The sequence below is a fragment of the Microdochium trichocladiopsis genome (genome assembly GCF_020744255.1).
Source record: "Microdochium trichocladiopsis strain MPI-CAGE-CH-0230 chromosome Unknown B0I36scaffold_6, whole genome shotgun sequence".
In the NCBI taxonomy this organism is placed as follows: domain Eukaryota; kingdom Fungi; phylum Ascomycota; class Sordariomycetes; order Xylariales; family Microdochiaceae; genus Microdochium; species Microdochium trichocladiopsis.
The window spans coordinates 419,619-440,144 of NW_025763549.1; the positions used below are offsets into that span (position 1 = coordinate 419,619).

At 59.3% G+C, this 20,526-nt stretch overlaps 12 protein-coding genes across 12 annotated transcripts; 5 read left to right on the top strand and 7 right to left on the bottom strand.

The window, feature by feature from the left end:
• Nucleotides 1-195: 195 nt before the first annotated feature.
• B0I36DRAFT_363496 (uncharacterized protein) lies at nucleotides 196-864 on the top strand (the record flags this gene model as incomplete). Its single annotated transcript, XM_046158814.1, has 1 exon — nucleotides 196-864. One exon carries the CDS (start codon nucleotides 196-198, stop codon nucleotides 862-864), a length of 669 nt encoding a protein of 222 aa, XP_046011170.1.
• A 69-nt stretch (nucleotides 865-933) lies between these two features.
• Nucleotides 934-2,202, bottom strand: B0I36DRAFT_126851 (uncharacterized protein). Its single transcript, XM_046148136.1, has one exon. It carries the CDS (start codon nucleotides 1,838-1,840, stop codon nucleotides 1,181-1,183), a length of 660 nt encoding a protein of 219 aa, XP_046011171.1. The 5' UTR covers nucleotides 1,841-2,202; the 3' UTR covers nucleotides 934-1,180.
• Nucleotides 2,203-3,297: 1,095 nt separating this feature from the next.
• B0I36DRAFT_363498 (HotDog domain-containing protein) lies at nucleotides 3,298-3,948 on the bottom strand (the record flags this gene model as incomplete). Its single annotated transcript, XM_046158815.1, has 1 exon — nucleotides 3,298-3,948. The coding sequence occupies one exon, from the start codon at nucleotides 3,946-3,948 to the stop codon at nucleotides 3,298-3,300; it is 651 nt and encodes a 216-aa protein (XP_046011172.1).
• Nucleotides 3,949-6,251: 2,303 nt separating this feature from the next.
• B0I36DRAFT_324718 (uncharacterized protein) lies at nucleotides 6,252-7,755 on the bottom strand. The gene is made up of 2 exons (XM_046154148.1): nucleotides 7,430-7,755; nucleotides 6,252-7,351 (listed from the first exon to the last, which is right to left on the bottom strand). Exon 2 carries the CDS (start codon nucleotides 7,348-7,350, stop codon nucleotides 6,574-6,576), a length of 777 nt encoding a protein of 258 aa, XP_046011173.1. The 5' UTR covers nucleotide 7,351; nucleotides 7,430-7,755; the 3' UTR covers nucleotides 6,252-6,573.
• Nucleotides 7,563-9,127, bottom strand: B0I36DRAFT_363500 (uncharacterized protein; the record flags this gene model as incomplete). The annotated part of the gene is made up of 4 exons (XM_046158816.1): nucleotides 7,563-7,755; nucleotides 7,808-8,133; nucleotides 8,210-8,887; nucleotides 8,990-9,127. The coding sequence occupies 4 exons, from the start codon at nucleotides 9,125-9,127 to the stop codon at nucleotides 7,563-7,565; spliced, it is 1,335 nt and encodes a 444-aa protein (XP_046011174.1).
• A 129-nt stretch (nucleotides 9,128-9,256) lies between these two features.
• On the bottom strand, nucleotides 9,257-10,187 carry B0I36DRAFT_126863 (uncharacterized protein). The gene has a single exon (XM_046148138.1). It carries the CDS (start codon nucleotides 9,926-9,928, stop codon nucleotides 9,386-9,388), a length of 543 nt encoding a protein of 180 aa, XP_046011175.1. The 5' UTR covers nucleotides 9,929-10,187; the 3' UTR covers nucleotides 9,257-9,385.
• On the top strand, nucleotides 10,188-11,023 carry B0I36DRAFT_126862 (uncharacterized protein). Its single transcript, XM_046148137.1, has one exon. It carries the CDS (start codon nucleotides 10,448-10,450, stop codon nucleotides 10,967-10,969), a length of 522 nt encoding a protein of 173 aa, XP_046011176.1. The 5' UTR covers nucleotides 10,188-10,447; the 3' UTR covers nucleotides 10,970-11,023.
• Nucleotides 11,024-11,769: 746 nt separating this feature from the next.
• Nucleotides 11,770-12,376, top strand: B0I36DRAFT_126913 (uncharacterized protein). Its single transcript, XM_046148139.1, has one exon. It carries the CDS (start codon nucleotides 11,818-11,820, stop codon nucleotides 12,280-12,282), a length of 465 nt encoding a protein of 154 aa, XP_046011177.1. The 5' UTR covers nucleotides 11,770-11,817; the 3' UTR covers nucleotides 12,283-12,376.
• Nucleotides 12,377-12,878: 502 nt separating this feature from the next.
• Nucleotides 12,879-14,174, bottom strand: B0I36DRAFT_374591 (eukaryotic translation initiation factor 3 subunit E; the record flags this gene model as incomplete). The annotated part of the gene is made up of 1 exon (XM_046160287.1): nucleotides 12,879-14,174. The coding sequence occupies one exon, from the start codon at nucleotides 14,172-14,174 to the stop codon at nucleotides 12,879-12,881; it is 1,296 nt and encodes a 431-aa protein (XP_046011178.1).
• A 551-nt stretch (nucleotides 14,175-14,725) lies between these two features.
• B0I36DRAFT_363502 (mitochondrial large subunit ribosomal protein-domain-containing protein) lies at nucleotides 14,726-15,236 on the top strand (the record flags this gene model as incomplete). Its single annotated transcript, XM_046158817.1, has 2 exons — nucleotides 14,726-15,124; nucleotides 15,186-15,236. The coding sequence occupies 2 exons, from the start codon at nucleotides 14,726-14,728 to the stop codon at nucleotides 15,234-15,236; spliced, it is 450 nt and encodes a 149-aa protein (XP_046011179.1).
• Nucleotides 15,237-15,922: 686 nt separating this feature from the next.
• B0I36DRAFT_324726 (P-loop containing nucleoside triphosphate hydrolase protein) lies at nucleotides 15,923-18,133 on the top strand. Its single transcript, XM_046154149.1, has one exon. It carries the CDS (start codon nucleotides 16,149-16,151, stop codon nucleotides 17,958-17,960), a length of 1,812 nt encoding a protein of 603 aa, XP_046011180.1. The 5' UTR covers nucleotides 15,923-16,148; the 3' UTR covers nucleotides 17,961-18,133.
• A 9-nt stretch (nucleotides 18,134-18,142) lies between these two features.
• Nucleotides 18,143-19,308, bottom strand: B0I36DRAFT_410408 (Chloroperoxidase; the record flags this gene model as incomplete). Its single annotated transcript, XM_046161910.1, has 2 exons — nucleotides 18,143-18,884; nucleotides 18,953-19,308. Coding segments are annotated over 2 exons (1,098 nt in total), but the record flags the coding sequence as incomplete, so codon positions are not given.
• Between the last annotated feature and the right edge of the window lie 1,218 nt (nucleotides 19,309-20,526).

Consider the following 20,526-nt stretch of genomic DNA (forward strand, 5'->3'; position numbering starts at 1 on the left):
CCCCGACGCTGAAGCATTTGAGCTTCGCGCCGCGCCTTCCTCGTCACGACGACCGCCTCCATTGCAGCTCCGCTGCCCAGCATCCAGCAAGTACAACCGAACATCAATCACGAACTCGCGGCAACTGCAACCATGGCCAAGCTTCACCGACTCGCCCAGCTCTAGCTCTTCACGGCCACGCCGGCATGCCTCACGATGGCCGCCTTTGCGCTCTTTGGCACCTACTTCCTCATGACGAACCTTGCCGTGCCTCTATCCACAGCCATTCGCAGTGGTGGTGACAAGACCACACTGACCCTGAGCGGGCTTCTCGGCCTCCGCATCCTCGCTGTCATCAACTTCCTCCTCCTCTCCGCGGCGTCAACACTCGCTCTCCTTCCTCGATCATGCACAGCAAGCCTCGCGAGCGGCGCAAAAGCTAATCTGCAGAGTCAACACGCACAATTGTCGGCATCATCTCAGCCAGAAAGGAAAGTCTACAGAGGCGTGTTCAGCCCGCACAACACCCAAAGACACCTCGCCCGTCTTCTCCTCTCCTCTGCCCTCGCCTCCTCAATCACGTACATGGTCCTGTTGTCCTACTATATCCTGGCAGACCCAGCCAGGCACGACTTCCAAGACGCTCTGCTGGGTTACTGCGGGGAGCTCACGCCTCTCGAGACCGCGGCGGTCAAGAAGGACTTGAAGCTGGCAACTGGGTTCTGGTTCACAGGGGACGCGGCTGTGGGCGCAGTGGGGATCTTGAGCGCGGGCTTGAGCATCTGCAAGCTCAGTGGGTGGCCCGATGGCCAGCTTTCAGGCCGGGAACCGGAACGGAATAGTGTGCAAATCGCATCTTCTCCGGCGGATGAGGAAGTGTCATGAACAGCATGCCGAGCGCGCCCATTTGATGGTGGCTCGCTATGCGGTTCTGGAGACCCCGTGCCGCGACACCTTGGAGGCTCGCGCGTGGGAGACGTTGATTGATGGCTCGGGGAGTCGCTGAAGGGGGTTGGATACCTAGTAATGAGGTACGAAGTCTAGTATTCCGCGGGAAGCTTCAGATCACGCTGTAACACAACTTCAAAGATGTTCAGAAGCAATTGATTGTATGTAAAGATGACGACAGCGTCCTGCAGCGCATTTCCCCTAGACGATTCGACTATGTAACAATGATACATGACGCCGTCCCCGACCATGTTCATGGATTTCCGGGAGAGGTGGCACCGTACTTGCCTATTGCCCTAAAGAACCCCCAGGTACTCTGACCCGTATGCAGCGCAACCTTGACGAGCCATCCACACCAGCCCAGGACAACAAAGTCGACCACACTGACACAAAACGCGGCCAAGAACATGTGCCACCACTTGTCTCTCTCCTCCTCCGCCAGCACCACGTGTCGATCCGGCCATCGAAGCAAGTTCATCATCGCGTGGCTAAGCACGGCGATTGCAGCGCATGCACCGAGCCCCGCGGAATAGGCGACGTGCCGCAGCGCACGAAGCCATCTGACATGGCCCCTCTCTGAGCCTGCCCACTTGTGCTGCCGTCCCGCCTGTTGGTCTTTGCCGATCCGTGCCATGATGAAGGTGCCCATCGCGCCGAGGTAGAGATTCAACGTGCCGACAGCGAAGAGCAGAGCGACAATGCTGTACGTCATGGCCAAGAGGTCGCGTTCCGGGGAGTCCCAGATGCTTTCGTCGGCGCTCTGCGTGCGCCAGTACCTGAGGAGGCGAGGCACCAAGGGCTCGAAGTCTCTGAACACGAAAACCGCAAGGCCCATGGTAGAGGCTGTCATGCCGAGGTTCACCGCCACCAGGGCGGCCCAGCGAGCTCTGCGCGAGGACCAAGGTTGGACCATCTTGATGGGGGAACTGAGGTGGTGATAGATTGGGAGGTTTCGTGTTGCTTTCTTGGGACGGGTATGGGTTCCTTCGAGAGTCTCATCGTGATTGCAGCTGCCGGGGTCTTTATATCCACAGCAGCAGGCCGGGAGCGACGACGAAACAAGCAGCGCCCGTGTTGGCAAGGAACGGGATCAAAGAAGCTGTGCCACCGCCAAGGCTGTTGTTAGTGAGTTGGTGCTTCTCAACCAACAACAACGAGGCTTTAACGTGTGGAGCGTGGTTGACAGACGTTGCACTTTGGACCACCATACCGGCATTTGCCAAGAGCTGTATGGGTAGGGCAAGGTTCGCCTGACAACGGTGGTCTCTGCAGACAAAGTCTGATGCTTGTGCTGGTAGAATTGCGCGGCAGTTCACTTTGGTGACAGCGCCCACAAGTAGACTTTCTGGTGTGTCTCAAAGCCTTGGCCCCATCCTCTCGGGTGCAACCACCAGTTCTTTCTCCGAGATGCCCACCTCGACGTCGAGCACAAAAGATCGTTTCCAGGTGCTCTCTGGATGGCTGTTCAGCTCGCCGGTCTAGATCAATTTGAAGAGCGCAGAAGGGGATCGGTCCAACGGCTCGCCATATCTGAGCAGGAGTGTTAGCCTGGATAATTTTGCCGTCTCTCTTTCACGTTCGAATGCGGATCGGCACGCAGACTTGAAGCAGCCCGAGCAGGCACGAGAGAGGCGGCATATGCGCACGTGCTTGCCCTGGCGGATGCCAACTGGTACACGAGAGAGGCAAAGAAGTGGCTCCTGGGCCCGACGACAAAGGCGGCACCGGCGTACATGGCGTTCAGCGATGGGGCTTGAAGATGGAGAAGATGTTGGCTGTGGCAGAAGAGACGACAAAGAGAGGAGAAGAGAAGCAGACGAGAAAGGCAGACGGTGCGGACATGGTCAAAGCAAAAGGGACTGGCTTCCGACGGTCGGATCGAGGGTGCCGTGCGAGTTGGTCGTACAGCTGAGCTGGAAGAAGCGAACCTTGGGAGGCTGACAAGGGCGTGGCCCAACGGGGTGTCTCAGTTGGTTGTGCTGACGTCTGTCCTGCTTATAACGCCCTGGCGCCGAGCAGCCTTTGAGGCAGCTTCAGGCACCTCGACCCCGCCTCTCCCGCCTGCGACCCTCGATTGTTTGCTGCCGAGGTCAGCACCCTGCCTGCATGTGGCCGACCCTGCATTGCTGCACCACTGCATCTCATCCCATGTGCTGGCCCTGCGATCCGATTCACTGCTGGCAGGTGGGTGCGCTAATCGAGGCGGGCGATCGATCGCCGCTGTCAACCTGCCAGCCCAACACCAACAGCCGCCCTGCCCCACCATCCATCCCAAGCGCCAGGCCGTCACACGCTCGTCAGAACGCGTATGACAATGTCTTAACCCGCCACTCATCGTTGCGCTAACGCTTCCTTTTACGCCCGTCAGCCTCACATCTTGGCGCTGACGCCAGGCTTGAGCGCGACAAACACCGCCGTGGCGCTTCCCAGCACCGTGCTGTGCCCGTTGGCCGTGATCTCGCCGTCGACAAAGTACTTGCGGCCCTGCACTTCCCGCAGTGTCACCGTCACCAGCAGCACTCCCGGTGCCGGCACCTTGCCGTTGAGCGACACGTTGAGCGCGACCGTCACGCTCCCCGCGGGCAGCAGCGCCGGATCCCGGTCCACAAACCGCCGCAGCCGTAGCAGCGTCGCGCAGCACTCGTCAAGCAGCAGGCTCGTCAGCCCTCCGTGCGCCACGCCGGGCCACCCAGCAACCTTGTCCCCGAGCTGGAGCAGCGTCCGTGTCTGCACGATCATGCCTGGCTCGCTCTTGTCCGCTGGGAGCTGCCGCCGTGTGAACATGGTCACCCAGCGTGGTATCGTGTCCTTGGTCGCCATGGTCTCGGCCATGTAGATGTCCCCGACTCCGCCCTTGGCCGTGCGCGATGGTGTGAGGGCATGCGTGAATGCAGGGTCGTCCAGGATTGCCGCGCACCAGGGGATCTGCCGAAAGTATGCAATGTCGTCGGCCTGTCTCTCGGCGGCCACTGCGCCCGTGGCCGCTGCCATGGCGATATCCTCCCGATTGTCGTATCCCATGTTTGTGTACCTGGATGTTGTGGCGGTGGACTGTGACCGATCTGGCGTGAACCTCGGCTTCTCCTTTATCAGACGCGCTGTGGGTCTTTTGTTCCGGCAGCGGTCTGACTGCCCAAGGGGTGTCCAGGTGGCATTGAACAGGGGTTTGCGCGCATCGGCAGCAGTCACAGCTGGTCCCGAGGCCGGCCCGATCAGGTCCACAATGATTTCGGGAGGGTTCCACTCGGTTGTGGTTGCGACATGAAGTGTGGTGAATGGGCGTGTGCTAGTGAGCTAGAAATCCTGTCATTTCATTCCATTTGTTTTGCCAACCATTTCGCTTCGAACCCAAAGAAATACTGCCCCCCCTCGCCGACACAGGTCTGAGGCTAATTTTTGATATCGGATGCTCGTCAGGTCAGTTTCGCCGTTTCTTCGTATTGTCGAAGATTTGCCTGACATCGTGCCGCAAGGTATGAGTAGCAAAGCATTGTCTTGAATGATGCCTCGCGCTTCGGCAAGAATTGACCTCTCCAGGCTGGTTCAAACAACCGAGTTAAGATATTCGGCCGGGTGGGCGAACGGCTTGCTCCGCGAGTCGATCAGGTCTGACACATGCACATAACAACTGACCCTCCACAACCGCTCTGCTACGAAGGCATGGGGAACACGACGGACACCAGCCACTAGGGTTCCGAGATCCTCCGTTGAATCCATGACGTGTTCTGTCACCTTTCGGACCTTGAACAAGGCTTAGTCAGTCGCCAGCATTGTGTTTCAGTCCAGACATCAGTGTTCTCTCTGCCTGGAGTTACCCCCAGTCAAGAGTCGCTGCAATGCATTGCTGCTCGGACATGAGATGACGTCATTTCGGCGATCTCTCCGGTCAAAACCGTTGCTTGGACGAGGCCGATGAAGCGGGAGCTAAGGCTGAAGATTCACTTGGCGACAAGGTGCATGCTTGGCATGGATTCGTGTGCAGCTAACTGAAGGCTTCTCACCTAGATTAGCGTGGATGCTAAACTTGATTCAAGAAAATGGCTTGCACAGAAGGGCGCCTGTAACCTTTGGTCGTGGCGATGCCCGCTGGAAGGTGGCTCAACCGCTACGGAAGTTTTTCCGATTTTGTGAGTCAAGGTTTGGGGTATTTGACCTTTTTATGAATATGAGTGGCTCCGCGGAGATGCCGCTGAGCCAACAGTCGTTCTTTTTTGAGCCTGTCGATATGGATTGTCAAAGTGCTCAGCTCTTCTGTTGGTGTCCTGTGCATTCGAATGCAGGCATTGAGAGCCTCCTCTTGTCAAGTGAATGCACGAGCAGAATGATCGGGCGACAGGCCACAGTGAGCTGCAGACCGGTGTGGTAGTATTATGTTTTTGCCCAGAGAAGCATGTTCTCGGCATGTTCCGCAATTCCCACCGAGTCTGCGCGTCGTCACTCGCGAACGACACCCAGTCAGGGAAGGCGCCTGAGTCATCGGTTAGCTCTTGAGAGTACTCGACGGACATCCGAAGACAAGACTTGCACCACGAGATCGACCAGTCAAGCCGGACCAATAGTTTCAGAGGTCAATGACCACTGCATCCCTTCGATCTCTTCTTTCAGCGGAGGACAGCCTCAGAGGGCTGGCACAGCCACCAGTGCCGGCTCCGAACACTCTTAGATGTGGTTCAACTTGGATGAGCGACCTGCAGCGAGTAATGCCATAGACCAATGGCCTCGGCGGAATGAATGCCGGATGATGTCGGCACAAGAAAGAGCCTAGAGTTGAATCGTGGTTGGCGTGTGCCGCTGGCGAGCCGCACAGTGTCCTTGGCGGAAAGTCGTATGATCTCCAACATCGATGACGAGAGTTGGCGATGCCCATGCTCAAGTAGGTAGTGGCGATGTTTGGCATTTTAACGTTGCGCGGAAGACGGACCGGGACACGCCCATCCGCAGCAGATAAATCACAAGTACGACCACTGCGGACCAATCATGCCACCTGCGAGACACGGCACAGCCCATTCACCGCTGAGCTTCGAGAGGGGACGGGCAAGCCACAGCCGGAGATGGCGCCGCTTGCCAAGGTGACGGCTTCTTGGGGTCGTCATGGCGAGAACGCCCCCGGCGCGGACGAGCCGTGGCGCGAGACATTCCTGGGCCGGGCTGCTGCTCGTCGCGATGGGACGACGACAGTGCTAATGTACGTCAAAGGCGAGGTTCAGGCAGAGGGCAGATGCCAGGAGGAGGAGTTGTCCAGTCTCGGTCTTGCAGTCGGGGTAAGGACGGCCCGCGCGCTTAGAGCGGGGCGTTTGCTCCGCGGATGATCACTGTACTCTCCCGCACCGTTGATCCTGCCCTGGCAACTTTCTCGCGTGGGCGCGCGCCTAGACAATCACGATCTGGACCGGAACATGCCATTCTTGAGGATCGGCACTTCCCGTACCTGTATGTGCGGGCAGGATGCGGCCCCCACAGCCGCTCTGCACCTCCTCACGCCTGTCTGCTCAGGGGAAGCTCTGCTACATCTGGACCAGTACTTCAAGTACTTTCTCTTTTCCTCTCGTCCCACTCGTCTCACTTTCAATTACACTATTATTTTGTGGCCCTTAGGTCGGAAACTCCACGCCTGCCCGGACCACTGCCGTGGTTAAGGAGTCATATCTACGCCCGTTTCGCCACTCCGTCCTGCCTTGCACCCGTCCTTGCCGTGGCCGCAGCTCTTCTCCTGCTGCCTCTCCCCCCACGCCTCCCGGCCTGCGCCGCACCGCCGGAGCCTTCACCCGGCTGCATAAAGTCTTCGTCAATGGTGAAGTCCTGAAAGGCCACCAGCTCCTCGAATTTGCCCGAGATCTTGCTGGTCTGAGACTCCATCGGCCTCACAGCAGTATGGTTGAGATCCAACAGCACCTCGCCAAAGTCCTCCCACAGCGCCTCGGCCGCATGACTGGTCGCCCTGGCCTCGAGGTTGACCACTATCGTCTTCGCCTCCGCTGCCGACATGACGCCTTGCTGCATGGCGTTAGCGAGCAGCCCCCGCATTAGCGGCGCCGCCAGAGTGAAACAGATCAGCATGTCCTGGCAGTTGGCCAGGCAGAGCAGGAAATAGAACCGCCACTCCGGGTCGACAGCAGGAGCGCGGACCGGGGCACCGCCGCCAGATTCAGAGGACATCTGCCTCGCATGCATGATGTGACCACGGCCGGCGTCTCGCAACATGGCGTTGCTCACCCGGATAAAGGCCGCCGTACACAGGCTAGCCAGAGCGCGATGGCGATGGAGGCGGCAGTCGACCAGTATATGCTTGAGCTGATTCGTCGAGGCGCGACAGATTGCTTCCGCCGAGCTGTCTTCCGACTGCCACGAGTATAGCCGCTGGCGCGACTGCCCCCTGTCGCAGAGCGGCAGAAACAGGTCCAGCACCGCACAATGGAAGAACATGCTGACCACGCGTGTCCAGTTGTCAGTCCTGTAAGACGGACAGGGCTACGGGAAACGGAACCAGACAGCAAAAGCTTACTGGAGACTACCACCGGGTCAGGGCTGGTGGCCGTCAGCGTCATGTCCTTTCCCAATGAGTCTGTCCAATACAGTAGCTTCTGGAACTTCGCCTCGGCCGCGGCTAGGGGCACCCCGGCGTATGCACTGCCCTCTCAGCCCCGTCCAAGCGCGGCAACCTCCTGCATGATGGTCCAGAGCTGGCAGAGGGCAGTAAAAGTACTGCCGTAGTATGGTGGCAGACTATCCACGGGCCAATCCGATCGATCCGCTGCGCGGCCACCCGGGATCGGAAACGACGGCGGGGCGTGGATCGGCTTCATGGTCGGGGTAAAGTATAGGTTGATCCTCTTTCACAATCAACACCATGCGGGTGACGGAGGGCGTCTGGCCAACTTACGTCATCCAGGCATAGGCCCCCCAGGCGATATGCGCGGTTGCTCGCTTCCACTCGTCGTTGAGCGCATCGAAGCTGTTGTGCACCGCAGTGGTGTTGTTCGGAGCCCCAAAGAGGTGTAGATGCTCTGCCATGCGCCGGCCATCGACCATGAGCTCGGCAACACTGACGCCACAATTTGTGGTGTGACAACATAGGGAGAACATCAGGATCGCAGCAATGTTCATGACGGAATTCGTGGAGCGCTCGGCCCGCCACAGGGCTTCTGTGGCTTGCGCGAAAGGGATGCTCAGTGCCGGTAAGCTGGGGTCTGTCACACCATACGCTTGCTGTGTAAAGAGTATGCGGTCAGCAAGAGGTGCGTCTGTTGCACGAGTGGTAAGCGACCGGGGGGCGGGAACCTACACATGCGTAACAGAGCAGCGCATTGACGAGAAACGAAGAGCAGAACTCGAGTCTTTTTTCGACAAGGTCACGAACAAAGAGATCAGCATGAAACAGGCCCCATATTGGGTGATTTGTCTGCAGATAGGTCGAGATTATCCTGGCAGCGACATTGCTCGGCAGTGGCACGGTCGTCCAGTACGAGATGTCGAGGTTCTGCAGCCGGTCGTCGCACAAGTTCTCCTGGACACCGGGTCCGTGGAGATGCTGGCGGGGATCAAACGGGGCAGGGGAGACGTGGTCTGTCCCGTTCATGGGAGTGATCGGCTTCAGGTCAACTGACGCCGTGTCTACAGGCGACATGGGCGGATAGGGCAGGGTGTGGCGCATGGACAACTCAAACTCGAGAGCCGAGAAGGTCGTCGGCGCTGAGCTGGACTGGGCGGCCTCGATGGCAGAAGGCTGGTACCGCCGGCTCATGTTGCCTCGAGACGATTCGAGGACGGCCTGCGGGTCGGCCGTCGCCCGAAGACGAAATAGAATATCCAAGGCCTCGTCTTCTGGTGCGGTGCGCATCATGTGGAGGAGTTCGCCCTGCCTCTTGTGGACCTCGAGAGACTGCTTCTTGACATCGGCGCTGTAGAAGCAGTGGACTTGTCGCTTGACGCAGAGGCTGCATTTGGGCCGGCTGCGGTCACACTTTTGGCAAGGAGGGGTCCCATCACGGCAGCAGCGGTCAGCGAGGAATGAACTGCTACACTCGGAAAAAGAAGGGGGAGAAATAAAAAGGGACACCCTTACACGACTCTTTTGGCTGCGGCAGCGGTCACAGGCGCCCGAGTTCTGTCGCCGGGCGGGATGGGAGTCGGAGGTGGTGTCGTCGTCGGTGCTGGGCCCCCGGGGAGCCGGCAGCAACGGCCGAAGGTTGAGGCCGCTCATGGGGCAGACGACGCGAGACTAAGCTGTGCTTTGCTCTGGCAGACGGCCCTCGCGACTCAAGCAGACGTGGCCCTCGGGAGGTGCAGGAGAGGGAGAAGGAGGAGGACAATATTTCGAGACACGGCAGGCCAGACGGCTTAGTGCTTGAGAGTGCTGCCGCCGGACGTCAGCAGCCATGGAAGGTGAGGTGAAGAAAGGGAATGTCGCGGTTGGCAAAGCCAGCTGGACGGACTAGCGGCAAAGGCAGGCACCCCGTAATCAGAGACCACAGAGGTCGAAAAGCGGGCGCGGGGCTCGGCGACGATGGGGGAGGCAGGGTCGGGCAGCAGCTCTCGACTTGAAAGGGCCACGGGCCGATACGGCAGGGCTCTGTCGAGATTTCAGCAGCAGGGACAGCTGGCGACGGCGGCGCAGGCACAGGACGGACGGCTGATTGCGGCTCTGCTTTGCAATCATGGACCGCACTTGTGGGTTGCGCGTGCCATGACACGCGGAGAGCGATGGCGGTCGAGGCTTGAGACAGCGAGCAGCGCAGAGCGTGTGTGCCTGGATGGAGCCGGCCCCCAGCCAAGGCGTGGTGTCATCGAGATCATGGGCGGCATGTCTGAGGGACGGTTCCTGAAGTTGCAAGTCACGGGCCCATGGCCGTGCACCGTCGACCCAAGCACGTGATTGGACGTCCGAGTCGGTGATGCACCCGACCAGCAGCTGGCATCTGATTGGCCAGAAGGCGCTATTTGCCTGCGGTCGAATAGCCGTGTCTTTGCTGGCCGCTGATTGGTGCAGGCGCACACGGCGCATCACTTTGCTTCACAACCGCACCAGCAGGGCTCCGTCGACTCTGCAAGCAACGTCCTTGTAACATCAAACCTCGCCTTGCCGCTGGGAGAGCCCTCGATGGGGTTCTTCCCCCACCTGCTATGGTAACTTTGCCCGCCCGCAGGCAAGCATGACGGCTGGGGCCCCTCCTCTGCGGACGCGAATAGTAGGGCTGGCTATAAGGATTGCGTGACGCCCGAGTGTTCCTCTGCTCACGTCATTCAGTGGGATTCCCGCTAGCACCGGCTGACAAAAAGGCAAGCACCAGTCATTACCGATCCATGATGGGTCTGTTGCCGTTGTTACTTCCCACCTGCAGTCTGTCACCACGAAAACCCAACCATCGCAGCCACCTATGCCATCGGGGGGCATCCTAAGATAAAAGGGCCACGATGGAAACTAGTGGCCACGTGCCCGAGCAAGGGGCCGAGTCTTCTGGGCCAGGCTGCAGTGTCCTCCAAGACCACCACGGCTCGGATGCAGTAGATAAGAGCCAGGTGAATGCTCTCGGACATCAATATCCCCATGCGGACCAACAATCTCATCTCCCGCAAGCCGACAATACCACGCTCTCAGCCGCCCCCAGCGAGGCTCTGCTCCTCGACGAGAACCGTCGGCTCGAGGCACACGCAGCGCGGTTACAGGAGGATATACACGCATTGCTGGACGAGCTACTCCTGCATAGCTCGTGCGACGGAGGGCTCATCCCGAGAGCCCTCCTGGCAAAAACGGGTGCCAGAGACGGCGGCAGCCGTGGACCGTAGCACAAGGAATGGGGTTTGCTTTTGGCTTGTTTTGTCTTGTCCCCCTGTGCTGCGTCACGTCGTTACGGCTTTCTCATCTACTATACACTGGTGGAGGATGGACGATGACCACCTCGAGGACAATACAACGGTGAGGGGGGGGCTTTCGGGAGTACGTGCCGAGGCAAATGACAAGAGCAAAACCGGCCGCTGGCACAGATCCTTGGCTGTGCAGTGCCTGGTTCTCCTTGTCAGCCGCCTCGTTGTGCCACATGTTTGATCGGCAGGGTCTGCGATGTCGGAGGCTGACGAACATTCTTGTAAAAACACCCGAGATCTGCCCTGTCCGTAGTCGATCGTGAAACCTCCGCCTGACAAATATGGTATCTTCAAGCACTGCAGTTCTGGCCGCCCAGCTTTTGGCCGCCGTCATAACCAGGCCGAATATGCGCCACCGAGTTGCGGTTGAGCATAAGCACAGGACGTCCGTGCCCCAGCCGCAAGTAGCGGCTGCATTCCGGCGTGCGTCTGCCAGGAAGGCGCGGATGAAAGCGCCGGAGCCTAAGTGGCGCGTTCACGAGGCCAGCCCTGCGCCCGTTGGCCCACTGGCGCCAGGTTGCAAGGTAAGTCGAGACGTGACGGACGCCACCGGCTTCGGCAATATTAGAGCTCTGTTAAGACACTTTCCCCCCCTCCCCTCCCTCTGTCTCTGTCGCTCACTGTCTAAGGGGGGCCCCTAGACCCCTTTGGAATCACTACGCAGCAAAGGTTGACGCTGACGACCCCAACCACCACATCGTCGGAGGTTGCCCAACCCAGGGTTAGCCGAGTGCCTATGCTGACGTCGTGTCCGATGCTGCTGGTGGGTGCAGTCGGAAGCTAGCACGCATTCTCTCTCTCTCTCTCTCTCTCTCCTTGCTCCTCTTTTCCCCGCAGCGCGCCGGTGGGCAATTGGCTGCAGCCCGCATGCACGATTATGCAGTCGTCCGAGCTTGTTCTTCCTGGTCAACTGCCGCGGGGCGGAACGGCGATCCTGGGATAAACACCTATCCACCCCTCCCCCCCCCCCCCCCCCCCCCCATCCGTTGTGTGTATGCGTGGTCGTGCCGAGAACAGGCGGCGAAGCATATGGTATTCTGCAAGGTGAGAGATTCAAAAGACCCTTGGAAAGCCCCTCCCCCCCCTTTCCCCGGCCAGGTGCCAGGGCAAGACCAGGTAGACATGCAGGCAGGGAGCCCTTTGGGGAATCTCCGCCAGAAAAGGGACAAGCAACAAGCAATAACAGCCCGATCCCCCTGCCCAGCGGCTCGCAAGCATCACCTGTTGGGAGCCGGCCGCCGCCCCTCACTCCCCTCCCGAGGGAGAGACGGCCAAAGGAGCGGTGATGGGCCGCTGTGGTGCGAGCGAGCGAGCAACCACCCCTGGGATTGGGGAAGGAACGGACATCGAGACGAAACGAAGGGGGCGGGGGCGGAATGGTGCTCCCTGGCAAAACAAGCGCGCCAACCGGAGCCAGGCCCGACGCCAAAGGCGACTTGTATTGGCTGGACGAGCTCGGATCCGAGGGAACATGACAGAATGCTGAGGTTTTGACGACACAATGATGGATCCACTGCAGGGTAAGAAGGGCAGGGTTGGTGGTAATGAGGCGCGGCCCGGGCGGGCGTCCTGGGAGAGGAACCGGGAGATGGGACCTGTCGTGCTGAGTACGCAACACGACATGACATGTTTCGTGGCCCGGCTCCGGGGGGAATGCGACTTGGCGTCTTACGGCTGACAGGATGACATGGATGCCCGGTTCCACGGGAGACCTGGAGGGGTCCCACTCTCGGCCGAGCCCAGGTCTGAAACCAGCATGGGCGTTATCTCTAGGAATTCCCAGGGTGTCAGGCTTGATATTCCATTTTTGGTATCCGAGAATTTCATCATCGTCAAGGGGCTGTGTGAGAGAGAAAGAGAGTGTGTGTGTGACAATGCATCAAAATTCTAATCGCCGGTTTTTTATGGCTGAACCAGACCCCAAAACGCCGCGTCATGCAAAAAGCCATCAATCAAGTCTCGTGGGGGGGCAGCTCTTGGTGTCGCACACTCCGCAATGACACGTCCCCGGCTTTTTCCCATGATTACTCATCATCCTCTCCCGTCATTCACGCCTGTCTAATCGCTAAAGGCAAAACAAGATCTCGCTTCTACCTGGCCACGGCGGCCGACAGCACCTGCGTCCGGAAGAAGCCACCCTTTGTCCGCTCAATGACCTGCTGGTACACGGAGCTCGGCGGGTGGTTCATGACGACGGTGCCCTCCTTGTAGTCGATCTTGGCGTCCACGCGGGTGTCGCGGATGAGGTTGACGATCCACTTCTCGCCCTCGTCCTGGTTGAGGCCGAGGCGCTTGCTCAGGTCCTTGATGTCGATGCGGGCGTGGATCTTGCAGTAGCTCTCGGAGATGAGGTGGCGGGCCGAGTCGACAAAGAGGTCGGCGCTGGGGGTGAGGAAGAAGTCGGCCCGCAGGATCTCCTCGGCGAGGGAGAGCTGCTTCTGGGCCTCCTCAAAGTCAAAGTCGATGTACAGGGCCTTGACAAAGTCGGTGACGGGGTCGCTGTACTCGTACGCCTCCTGCTTGACGATGCGGATCATGTCCTTGAGCTGCTTCTGGTACTGGTTCGAGTTGCGGGCGCGGCTGCGGCCGGTAATGACCGAGGCGGTCAGGTACCGCAGGATCCACGGGCAGCTGGTCTGGATGGTGTTGATGTAGGCCGGGCTGAAGAAGAGCTCGAGCAGGCCGTCGCGGACGGCGTCGTCGTTGAAGAGCGGGAACAGCGCCCAGTGCAGGAGCCACGTGCGCTGCGTCAGCTGGGCGAGCGGGTTGTTGTAGAGCTTGGTGTCGATGTTCTCCTTGACCTTCTGCATCTCCTCGACGCTGCCCTCCCAGTTGGTGGTGAGGATCTCGCAGGCAAACTTGCCCCAGGTCGCAGAGTTGACCTTGTCGTTGTCCGTGGACAGGACGCGGAACTGGTAGAGCAGGTCGGCCGCCGCGCCGTAGTCGCCGCAGCTGTACTTGAAGTTGCCAAAGTCGTAGAGCGCGTCGACCATCTCTGGGGTGACGCCGTGGTCCTTGTTGAGGAAGTCCAAGTTGGCCACCTTGTCGCTGCGCAGGTTGCTGACGACGTCCTCCCGGCCCAGCAGGTCCGTGAGCTTGGCCGTGTTCTTCTCGTACTGCTCCATGCGGGCAATGACCTGCTGCCGCTTCTCGTTGAACTCGGGCGCGGGCTCGTCGAGGCCGTCCAGCTCGGCCTTGAGGCTGCCGATGAAGTCGGTCATGTTGGTCGTCTTGAGCAGCTCGTACTTGGCCTGCGTGACCGCGCGGACCTCGTCGTCGGACGCATCCTCGGGCAGCTGGCCGGCCTGGAAGTCGAGCAGCGGGAAGATGAGGTGCCGGTCAAGGTGCTTGACCAGCTTGGGCAGGAGATCGTACTGTTCCGCCATGATGGGTGGTTGTCTGTCGTCGTCGTCGTGTGTCGTCGGCGGCGTCGTCGTCGTCGTCCTTCAGGCACCACCTGCGCAGCTTGGGCTATGGAGGGGCAGAATAAAAGTCGGCACGCGAATAATAGGAGGAAAAGTGGGTTGTGGGTAGGCCAGAGAGGGGAGGGTTCAGCCGAGCTTTTGCCGGGGGAGTGTCCCAGCGCCGACAGTGCAGAGAAACACAGTTTTCTGTGACTGAAAGGGATGATAATGACTTGTCATGAGCTATTGCATCTTTGACGGCAATACGGTGTCTCGTTGTGTCGTGATGCTGCATCGACAAGCTGGCCTCGAGATGTACCTCTGGGCAAACGATAGCGATAACACTTTAGAGAGTGGGGTTCAACTCCAAACGAGGCTGATGACTAACCCATATACCTACCCTGGAATGGGGCGCGGGCCTGCCGTGTTGCATGGCGAGATCCCTGCCGAAAAGTGAAGATGTTGGCGATTGATTCCTGACACGACCTCGCAACGTCTCGTGGTTCAGCTCGAAGACCCAGCCTATCGCGAAGATGCTCACACGGACACTCCGGCCACTGGCCGCCCTCGTCCGGCCCGCGCAGGCCCGCCAATCCCAGTCGGTGGCCGTACCTCACCTCCGGTCACTCGTCACGAGCAGCACAGCAGAGCCAGCTCAACCGGCTGAGACGATAGCCACCACATTACCAGCCGAGCCTGTCGCGAGCTCCTCAACTGCGCCGAGAGCCAAGGTCCCTTACTATGTCGGCAAGAACAAGTTTGAGAACTTTGGTGTCTACCACAAGACGAAGCGCGGAGGAAACCTCAAGACGACCGAGATCAAGATGGTGGACGGCAACATTGCGTCTCTGAAGGAGGATCTCAAGGCTGCGCTCGAGCTCGGAAACGGGGATATTGCCTTTAACAACACCACGAGGCATATTGTCATCAAGGTGAGGGGATCTTAGTGCGTGCGCGTGTTGATTTATGCAGATGCTGACGTTGATTGTGCAGGGCCACAAGAAGCCGCAAGTCATCAACTTTCTGAACAACATGGGCTTCTGAGCGAGCCACGATCTACGAATCCGTTAAAAGTACCGAGCTGCAGAAGTGTAGCAGCCGAAAGGCATTCGCCAGTGGCCTTGGAGTTCCAGGGGCTCAGAGATTGCGAAGCACACCATATAAGACACCATCAGATTGAGGACGACAAGCAAATACCCGCGCCGCGGAACGGCGTTGTACCATGAAATGAGTCATGTCCCGCTATGGCTGTGGGCATTGTATTTATACCTGAACAAACGGGAAGCAGGAGCCACAGTCAGAGAGGCTTGGGGTCTCTCCTTAGACTGCTTGCAGTCATCAGCCAGAGAGGCCGTGACGAGTGACCAACACATATAAATAGGCAGATGAGCTCTTGCGACAGTATTAGAGTGGATATACAAGACCAGCGACCCGAATTCATACAATCCGACAGGCAGCGCCGGTGTCGTGAAGAGGCTGCGTGGCTTGTGGGGATACCAACGCCTCATGTTTGCACTTTGAAATATTGAGCTCCCAGGCATCCAGGCTCTTCAAACTTGGGATCTACAGCAGGAACTAGCGCCATCAGGCTTCTGCCTGAGTGTGCCTCGTGCGACGCGATTTTGACCGTGCAGAGCGTTTGCAGGCATCACTCACCCACAGGGCCGACAGTCGTTGCAGCCAGCCAGCGCACCACTACGTACACAGCCTCACCCTGCGGCTACCTGGCGGTCAGCCTCTGGCTTCACACATATTCACGACCACTCTCAAACATCGTCAAGAAGTCTTGCGTCCCTTGCGACGCCGATTTTGTTTCTTCTCATTTTGCTTGCCAGTTGCCTGCGTCATCATTTACGTCATCCCCGCTTTGCCTCACCTCAGCATCAGCTACGACTTCTGCATCCATTCAACTTTCCTAGATGAGTCCAACACCCTGAACACGCGCCTTTGCCCACCATGTCGAGCCGCGTGGGGAGCGACAGTAGCATGCTCGGCCTGGCGGGCAACTCCGTCTCCTTCCAGCGGCTCCTCGAGAGCAGCGCGCCAGGCTTCCGCTTCTTCCAGCGCTTCTTCCAGACCTGGCTGAACCTCGACCTTACCAGCCTCGCCCTCGCCCTCACCGTCTTTGGCGCCCTCTCGTCCGGCGCTCAGCACCTGCAGGGCATCGCGCTGCGCATCTCGGGCTGGATCACCCGGTTCTTCACCGCCTCCATCTCCATCTCCGGCACCGACCGGCTCAATCGCGAGGTGCTCAACTGGCTCGGCGCCAATGTCCTCGCCCGCCAGCAGACCAGGATCCTGACCGCGCAGTCGGAGGATGTGAACGGCGACCACTACGCCTATCGGCGGGCGTCGATGCAGCGCATCGACTTCTTCCACGAGAAGCGCGTGCCCATCCAGTATCTGCCTACGTTTGGCGTGACATGGTTCTTCCACGAGCGCAATCTCTTCTTTGTGCGGCGGGTGCCCGACTCGAGCGCGTCCCGCAGCAGCAGCTTCGGGAGCGAAATGCCAGATGAATATGCGGTGGCCCCATCGGGCTACGAGCCGCTGGTCGTGATGTGCCTCGGCCGGTCCGTGAACCCGGTCAAGCGGTTCCTCTCGACCTGCCGGGACTTTGCAGAGAAGCAGCGCGAGGCGTTCATCACCGTCAGGGCGTCGCGCAACCAGCACTACAGGGAAGCCTGGGACACAACCATCCTCCGGCCGATGCGCCCGCTCGCGACGGTGCACTTTGACAAGACAGTCAAGGACGAGCTGGTGGCCGACATTGAGAACTACCTGAAGGCATCGACGCGGAGATTCTACATGGAGAGGGGCATCCCCTACAGGCGTGGCTACCTCCTGCACGGCCCGCCCGGCACCGGCAAGACGTCGTTGTCGTTGGCACTCGCCGGCTATTTTGGCCTCGAGCTGTACCTGCTGCACCTGCCCACGATCAGAGAGGATGGCGATCTGGAGCGGCTCTTTGTCACGCTGCCGCCGCAGTGCATCGTGCTGATCGAGGACATTGACGCAGTCGGCCTCAAGCGGCAGCAGAAGCAGGATGACAACGACGACGGGGCCAGCAGGCCGTTGCTGTCGCCACGCGCGGGCCACTGCACGCTGTCCGGCCTGCTGAACGTCCTCGATGGCGTCGCGTCCCAGGAGGGCCGCATCGTCCTCATGACGTCCAACTTTGCCGACAAGCTCGACGAGGCCCTGGTCCGGCCCGGCCGCATCGACCGCATGATTTTCCTGGGCAACATCAGCAAGGACGCCGCCAGGCTCATGTTCCTGCGCATGTACATGCCCGACCACAGCGCGGACCTCGAGGCGGCGGCTGCATCTACCGTCCAGGTCGACGAGGAGCAGCTGGCGGAGCTGGCTGCCGAGTTTGGCGAGATCATTCCTGATCACACATTCACTCCAGCACAGCTACAGGGTTACCTGCTCAAATACCGCAACGCGCCCATCGACGCGACCAAGGACCTTGCTGAGTGGAGTGAGAAGGAGATGATCCGCATGGAGGAGGCGCGGGCGCGGGAAAAAGAGGCCGCTGAGCGGCGCGCCAAGAAGAAGGCCCAGGCTGGCTTGAGGAGGCTGAGGCTTGCGTTGGAGCACGGTGGTGGTGGCATGGACAGTGAGGGCGAGGATGGCGATGGTCTCGAGAGGGGGGAAGTCGGGGAGGACAAGCAGCTAGGAGACGATGCTCCAGACGTTACTGCGGAGGTTGTGGCAGAGGCAGCCGTAGAAGAACCGCCAAAGAGCACAGAGGCGGCTGTGTAGATGTCTGTAGACCTCTACCATTCACGAATCATAGACTAACGACTCTAGAGACTCTTCTTGGCATGAGCTCCCTGACGCGCAAGGCCGCTCGGGTGGTCTGAATGTCTAAACGAGAGCACGCGTATCATCGTAACAGCCAGTCAAATAACAAAATTATTTCCCATTACACACGCTACATACAACTAATACGTGCCGTCCGCCTTCAACTTCGTGAATCCTGGGAACTGACTAAACTGCGAGTCGTCAAACTGGGTGAGCTGCGGACAGCTCAACTCGCTCGTAACCGACCCGACGGCGCTCGACAGCTGGCTCACGGCCGCGCCAACATCGCTCACCAGCGGCTTGAGCAAGTCCGGCGCCATCTGCAGGGCGGCCTGGACGGCAAAGCACACGGCGTTGTTCCCCTCGAGCAGGTTCTGGGCGTTGAACACGCCGCCCGTCAGGTTAGACGGGTCGACGCCCGTGAACGAGTTGACCGTGCCCGTGTTGCCGCCGACGGGCAGGAACTCGAGGTGCTGGAGCTGCATGGCCGTCGCGTCGAGCGTGAGGTACGGGATCGTGTACGCATCGACGGGGTTGCGCTTGTACCAGTTGTCCGGGAACTTCTCGTGCCCTTGCTGGTGGCTGAAGTTGGGGTAGTCGCCCGTCACGCCGTAGAACGACTTGAGCGTCTCCCCGTCCAGCACGCCCTCAGGGTTCTCGGCCGTGTGGTTCGCCATGAACCGGTAGATGAAGGTGTACGCGGCCGAGCTGACAATCGTGCCGCTGAACGGCGCGTAGAAGAAGTACGGGTTCTCGGAGATGGACTGCTGGAAGCGCTGGGCGCGCCAGTTGGTCAGAACGCCCAGGTCGACCGAGTCTCCGTTGGTCTGACCCAGCTCGTACAGCGACTTGAACTGCGAGAGCTGGAGGACGTTGTTGCCGCTGGGAAGATTGTTAGCTGTGGTTGTCGCTGTGATTTAAAAAGTGGGACTCGGAAAAGTGGGACCCACTACTGGTACAAGTCGCCATACACGGGCGAGGTGTCACTCTCATATTTATTGTGAGAACCCGACAGACCCTGTGGCTGGCCGAGCAGGCCACCGACGAGTGGCAGGGAAGGAGAGGGCCCGCCAATGCTATATGATGTGAGGTCGCCGTCGAAAATGGCGCCATATATGGCGAGAAAAGTCGCCAGATCAACGCCCATGCCAAACGCCGCCTGGCAGCCCTCGATAAAATCGGCAATGGTGCCGATTCCGTTATGCGGAAAATAGTTATGATTGGCCATCGCATTTAATCCAGGGCAAGGTCCTCGGCGATCTCCAGAGCCTGGCGCGACAAAGGCGTGATCCCCTTGGTTGCTCAAAAGGGGGGCGTAACGCCAGGGGCTTGTCTCTTGGCCTTGGCAAATGGGCAATCCCCGATACTACGCTCCTGCTGAGCGTGTACCATGCCGGCCACGGCATCTGACAAGCCAGCTGGGAATGCCTGGGCGATTTGCCCGGCGGAAAGGCTGAGGGCCGCGATTGTTGTGATGGTAGACCGCATTTTGATGATGATCGTGATGTCTGCTTCTGCACGAACCTTCATAGAAACCCCGGATCTTCTTGTTCTTTAAATAACAAGCCCACTGACCATATCCCCGCGGAAGAAATTCCATCTGCCGAGGCTGACCCCTCAGCCAGCGCCACTGACGAACACCTCAGTCCTGTTGATCTGTCTCACCTTCCCTGTTGAGGACCCTGCTCCGAGACCACGGGAAGCTTGTCGTGACACGGCATTAGTAACCAACGCGGAGAAAGAAGCTTAGCCGTGCGTAACAATACCTCCGCTGTCGATCGTGAGGCGGATCTGTCAGTGGCGTGGGACATTTCAAGGGTCAGCAAAGCTGCCTGCCATTGGCTGGCTCCAGATCGTGGCGTCGGCTAGCGCGTGGAGGGCGTGCGGAGTGGCGGTTGGGCTAGCCGCGCACGCCTGGGGGGGGGGAAAGGCTTGTCGCTTCGTCATCGTTGGGGTCGGGTCCATCAGGTGCCGGCGTTAGCTGGGCAGGCTAGACTGGAACGGGGTCATGCATGTCATGAGAAGGGGGGAACTTATTCAGGCTGTTTTCTGGTGGCTTCTTGGTTTGGGGAGCTACTTCCCTTTTCATGCTGGTGAAGGAGCGACATTGTGGTCAGGAGGGCGGAAAAATGACTCGAAGGCGCTTTACAGAGTCATGGAACCTGTTTATTGTCAAGGGCTGGAAACTTGAAGATTGGTAGTCCCGCTACCGGGCGGGTGCCACAGCTCTTTTTTCAAAACTGTTGCCTCTGCTCAGGCCAGTGCCAGAAGCCACCAAGCGCAAAGTTTTCGATGGTCTGACAAAGGGGCTCAAGACCTTCTAGTGTAGCCTTGTATGGCTGTTCATTGCTAATCGTTGGCACTGGGTCGGTCGCGAGGCCGTAGAGGAGCGCCACAAATCTCCCTAGGCCTCACTGAAGACAATGTTTCGGAACAAGTCGCCGCAGGGCACAAGGCTAGCTTCAATGTTCCACCGCCGCACAATGTCCGCCGATCCACCAAGTGCAACGCAGCTTCAATTTGT

What these genes read in the sequence shown, in the direction of transcription:
- B0I36DRAFT_324718 (XM_046154148.1), bottom strand. Translation starts at nt 7,350, where the DNA reads ATGTTCTTCCATTGTGCGGTGCTGGACCTGTTTCTGCCGCTCTGCGAC.
- B0I36DRAFT_324726 (XM_046154149.1), top strand. Translation starts at nt 16,149, where the DNA reads ATGTCGAGCCGCGTGGGGAGCGACAGTAGCATGCTCGGCCTGGCGGGC.
- B0I36DRAFT_126862 (XM_046148137.1), top strand. Translation starts at nt 10,448, where the DNA reads ATGCTCTCGGACATCAATATCCCCATGCGGACCAACAATCTCATCTCC.
- B0I36DRAFT_126863 (XM_046148138.1), bottom strand. Translation starts at nt 9,928, where the DNA reads ATGCGCCGTGTGCGCCTGCACCAATCAGCGGCCAGCAAAGACACGGCT.
- B0I36DRAFT_126851 (XM_046148136.1), bottom strand. Translation starts at nt 1,840, where the DNA reads ATGGTCCAACCTTGGTCCTCGCGCAGAGCTCGCTGGGCCGCCCTGGTG.
- B0I36DRAFT_126913 (XM_046148139.1), top strand. Translation starts at nt 11,818, where the DNA reads ATGGTATTCTGCAAGGTGAGAGATTCAAAAGACCCTTGGAAAGCCCCT.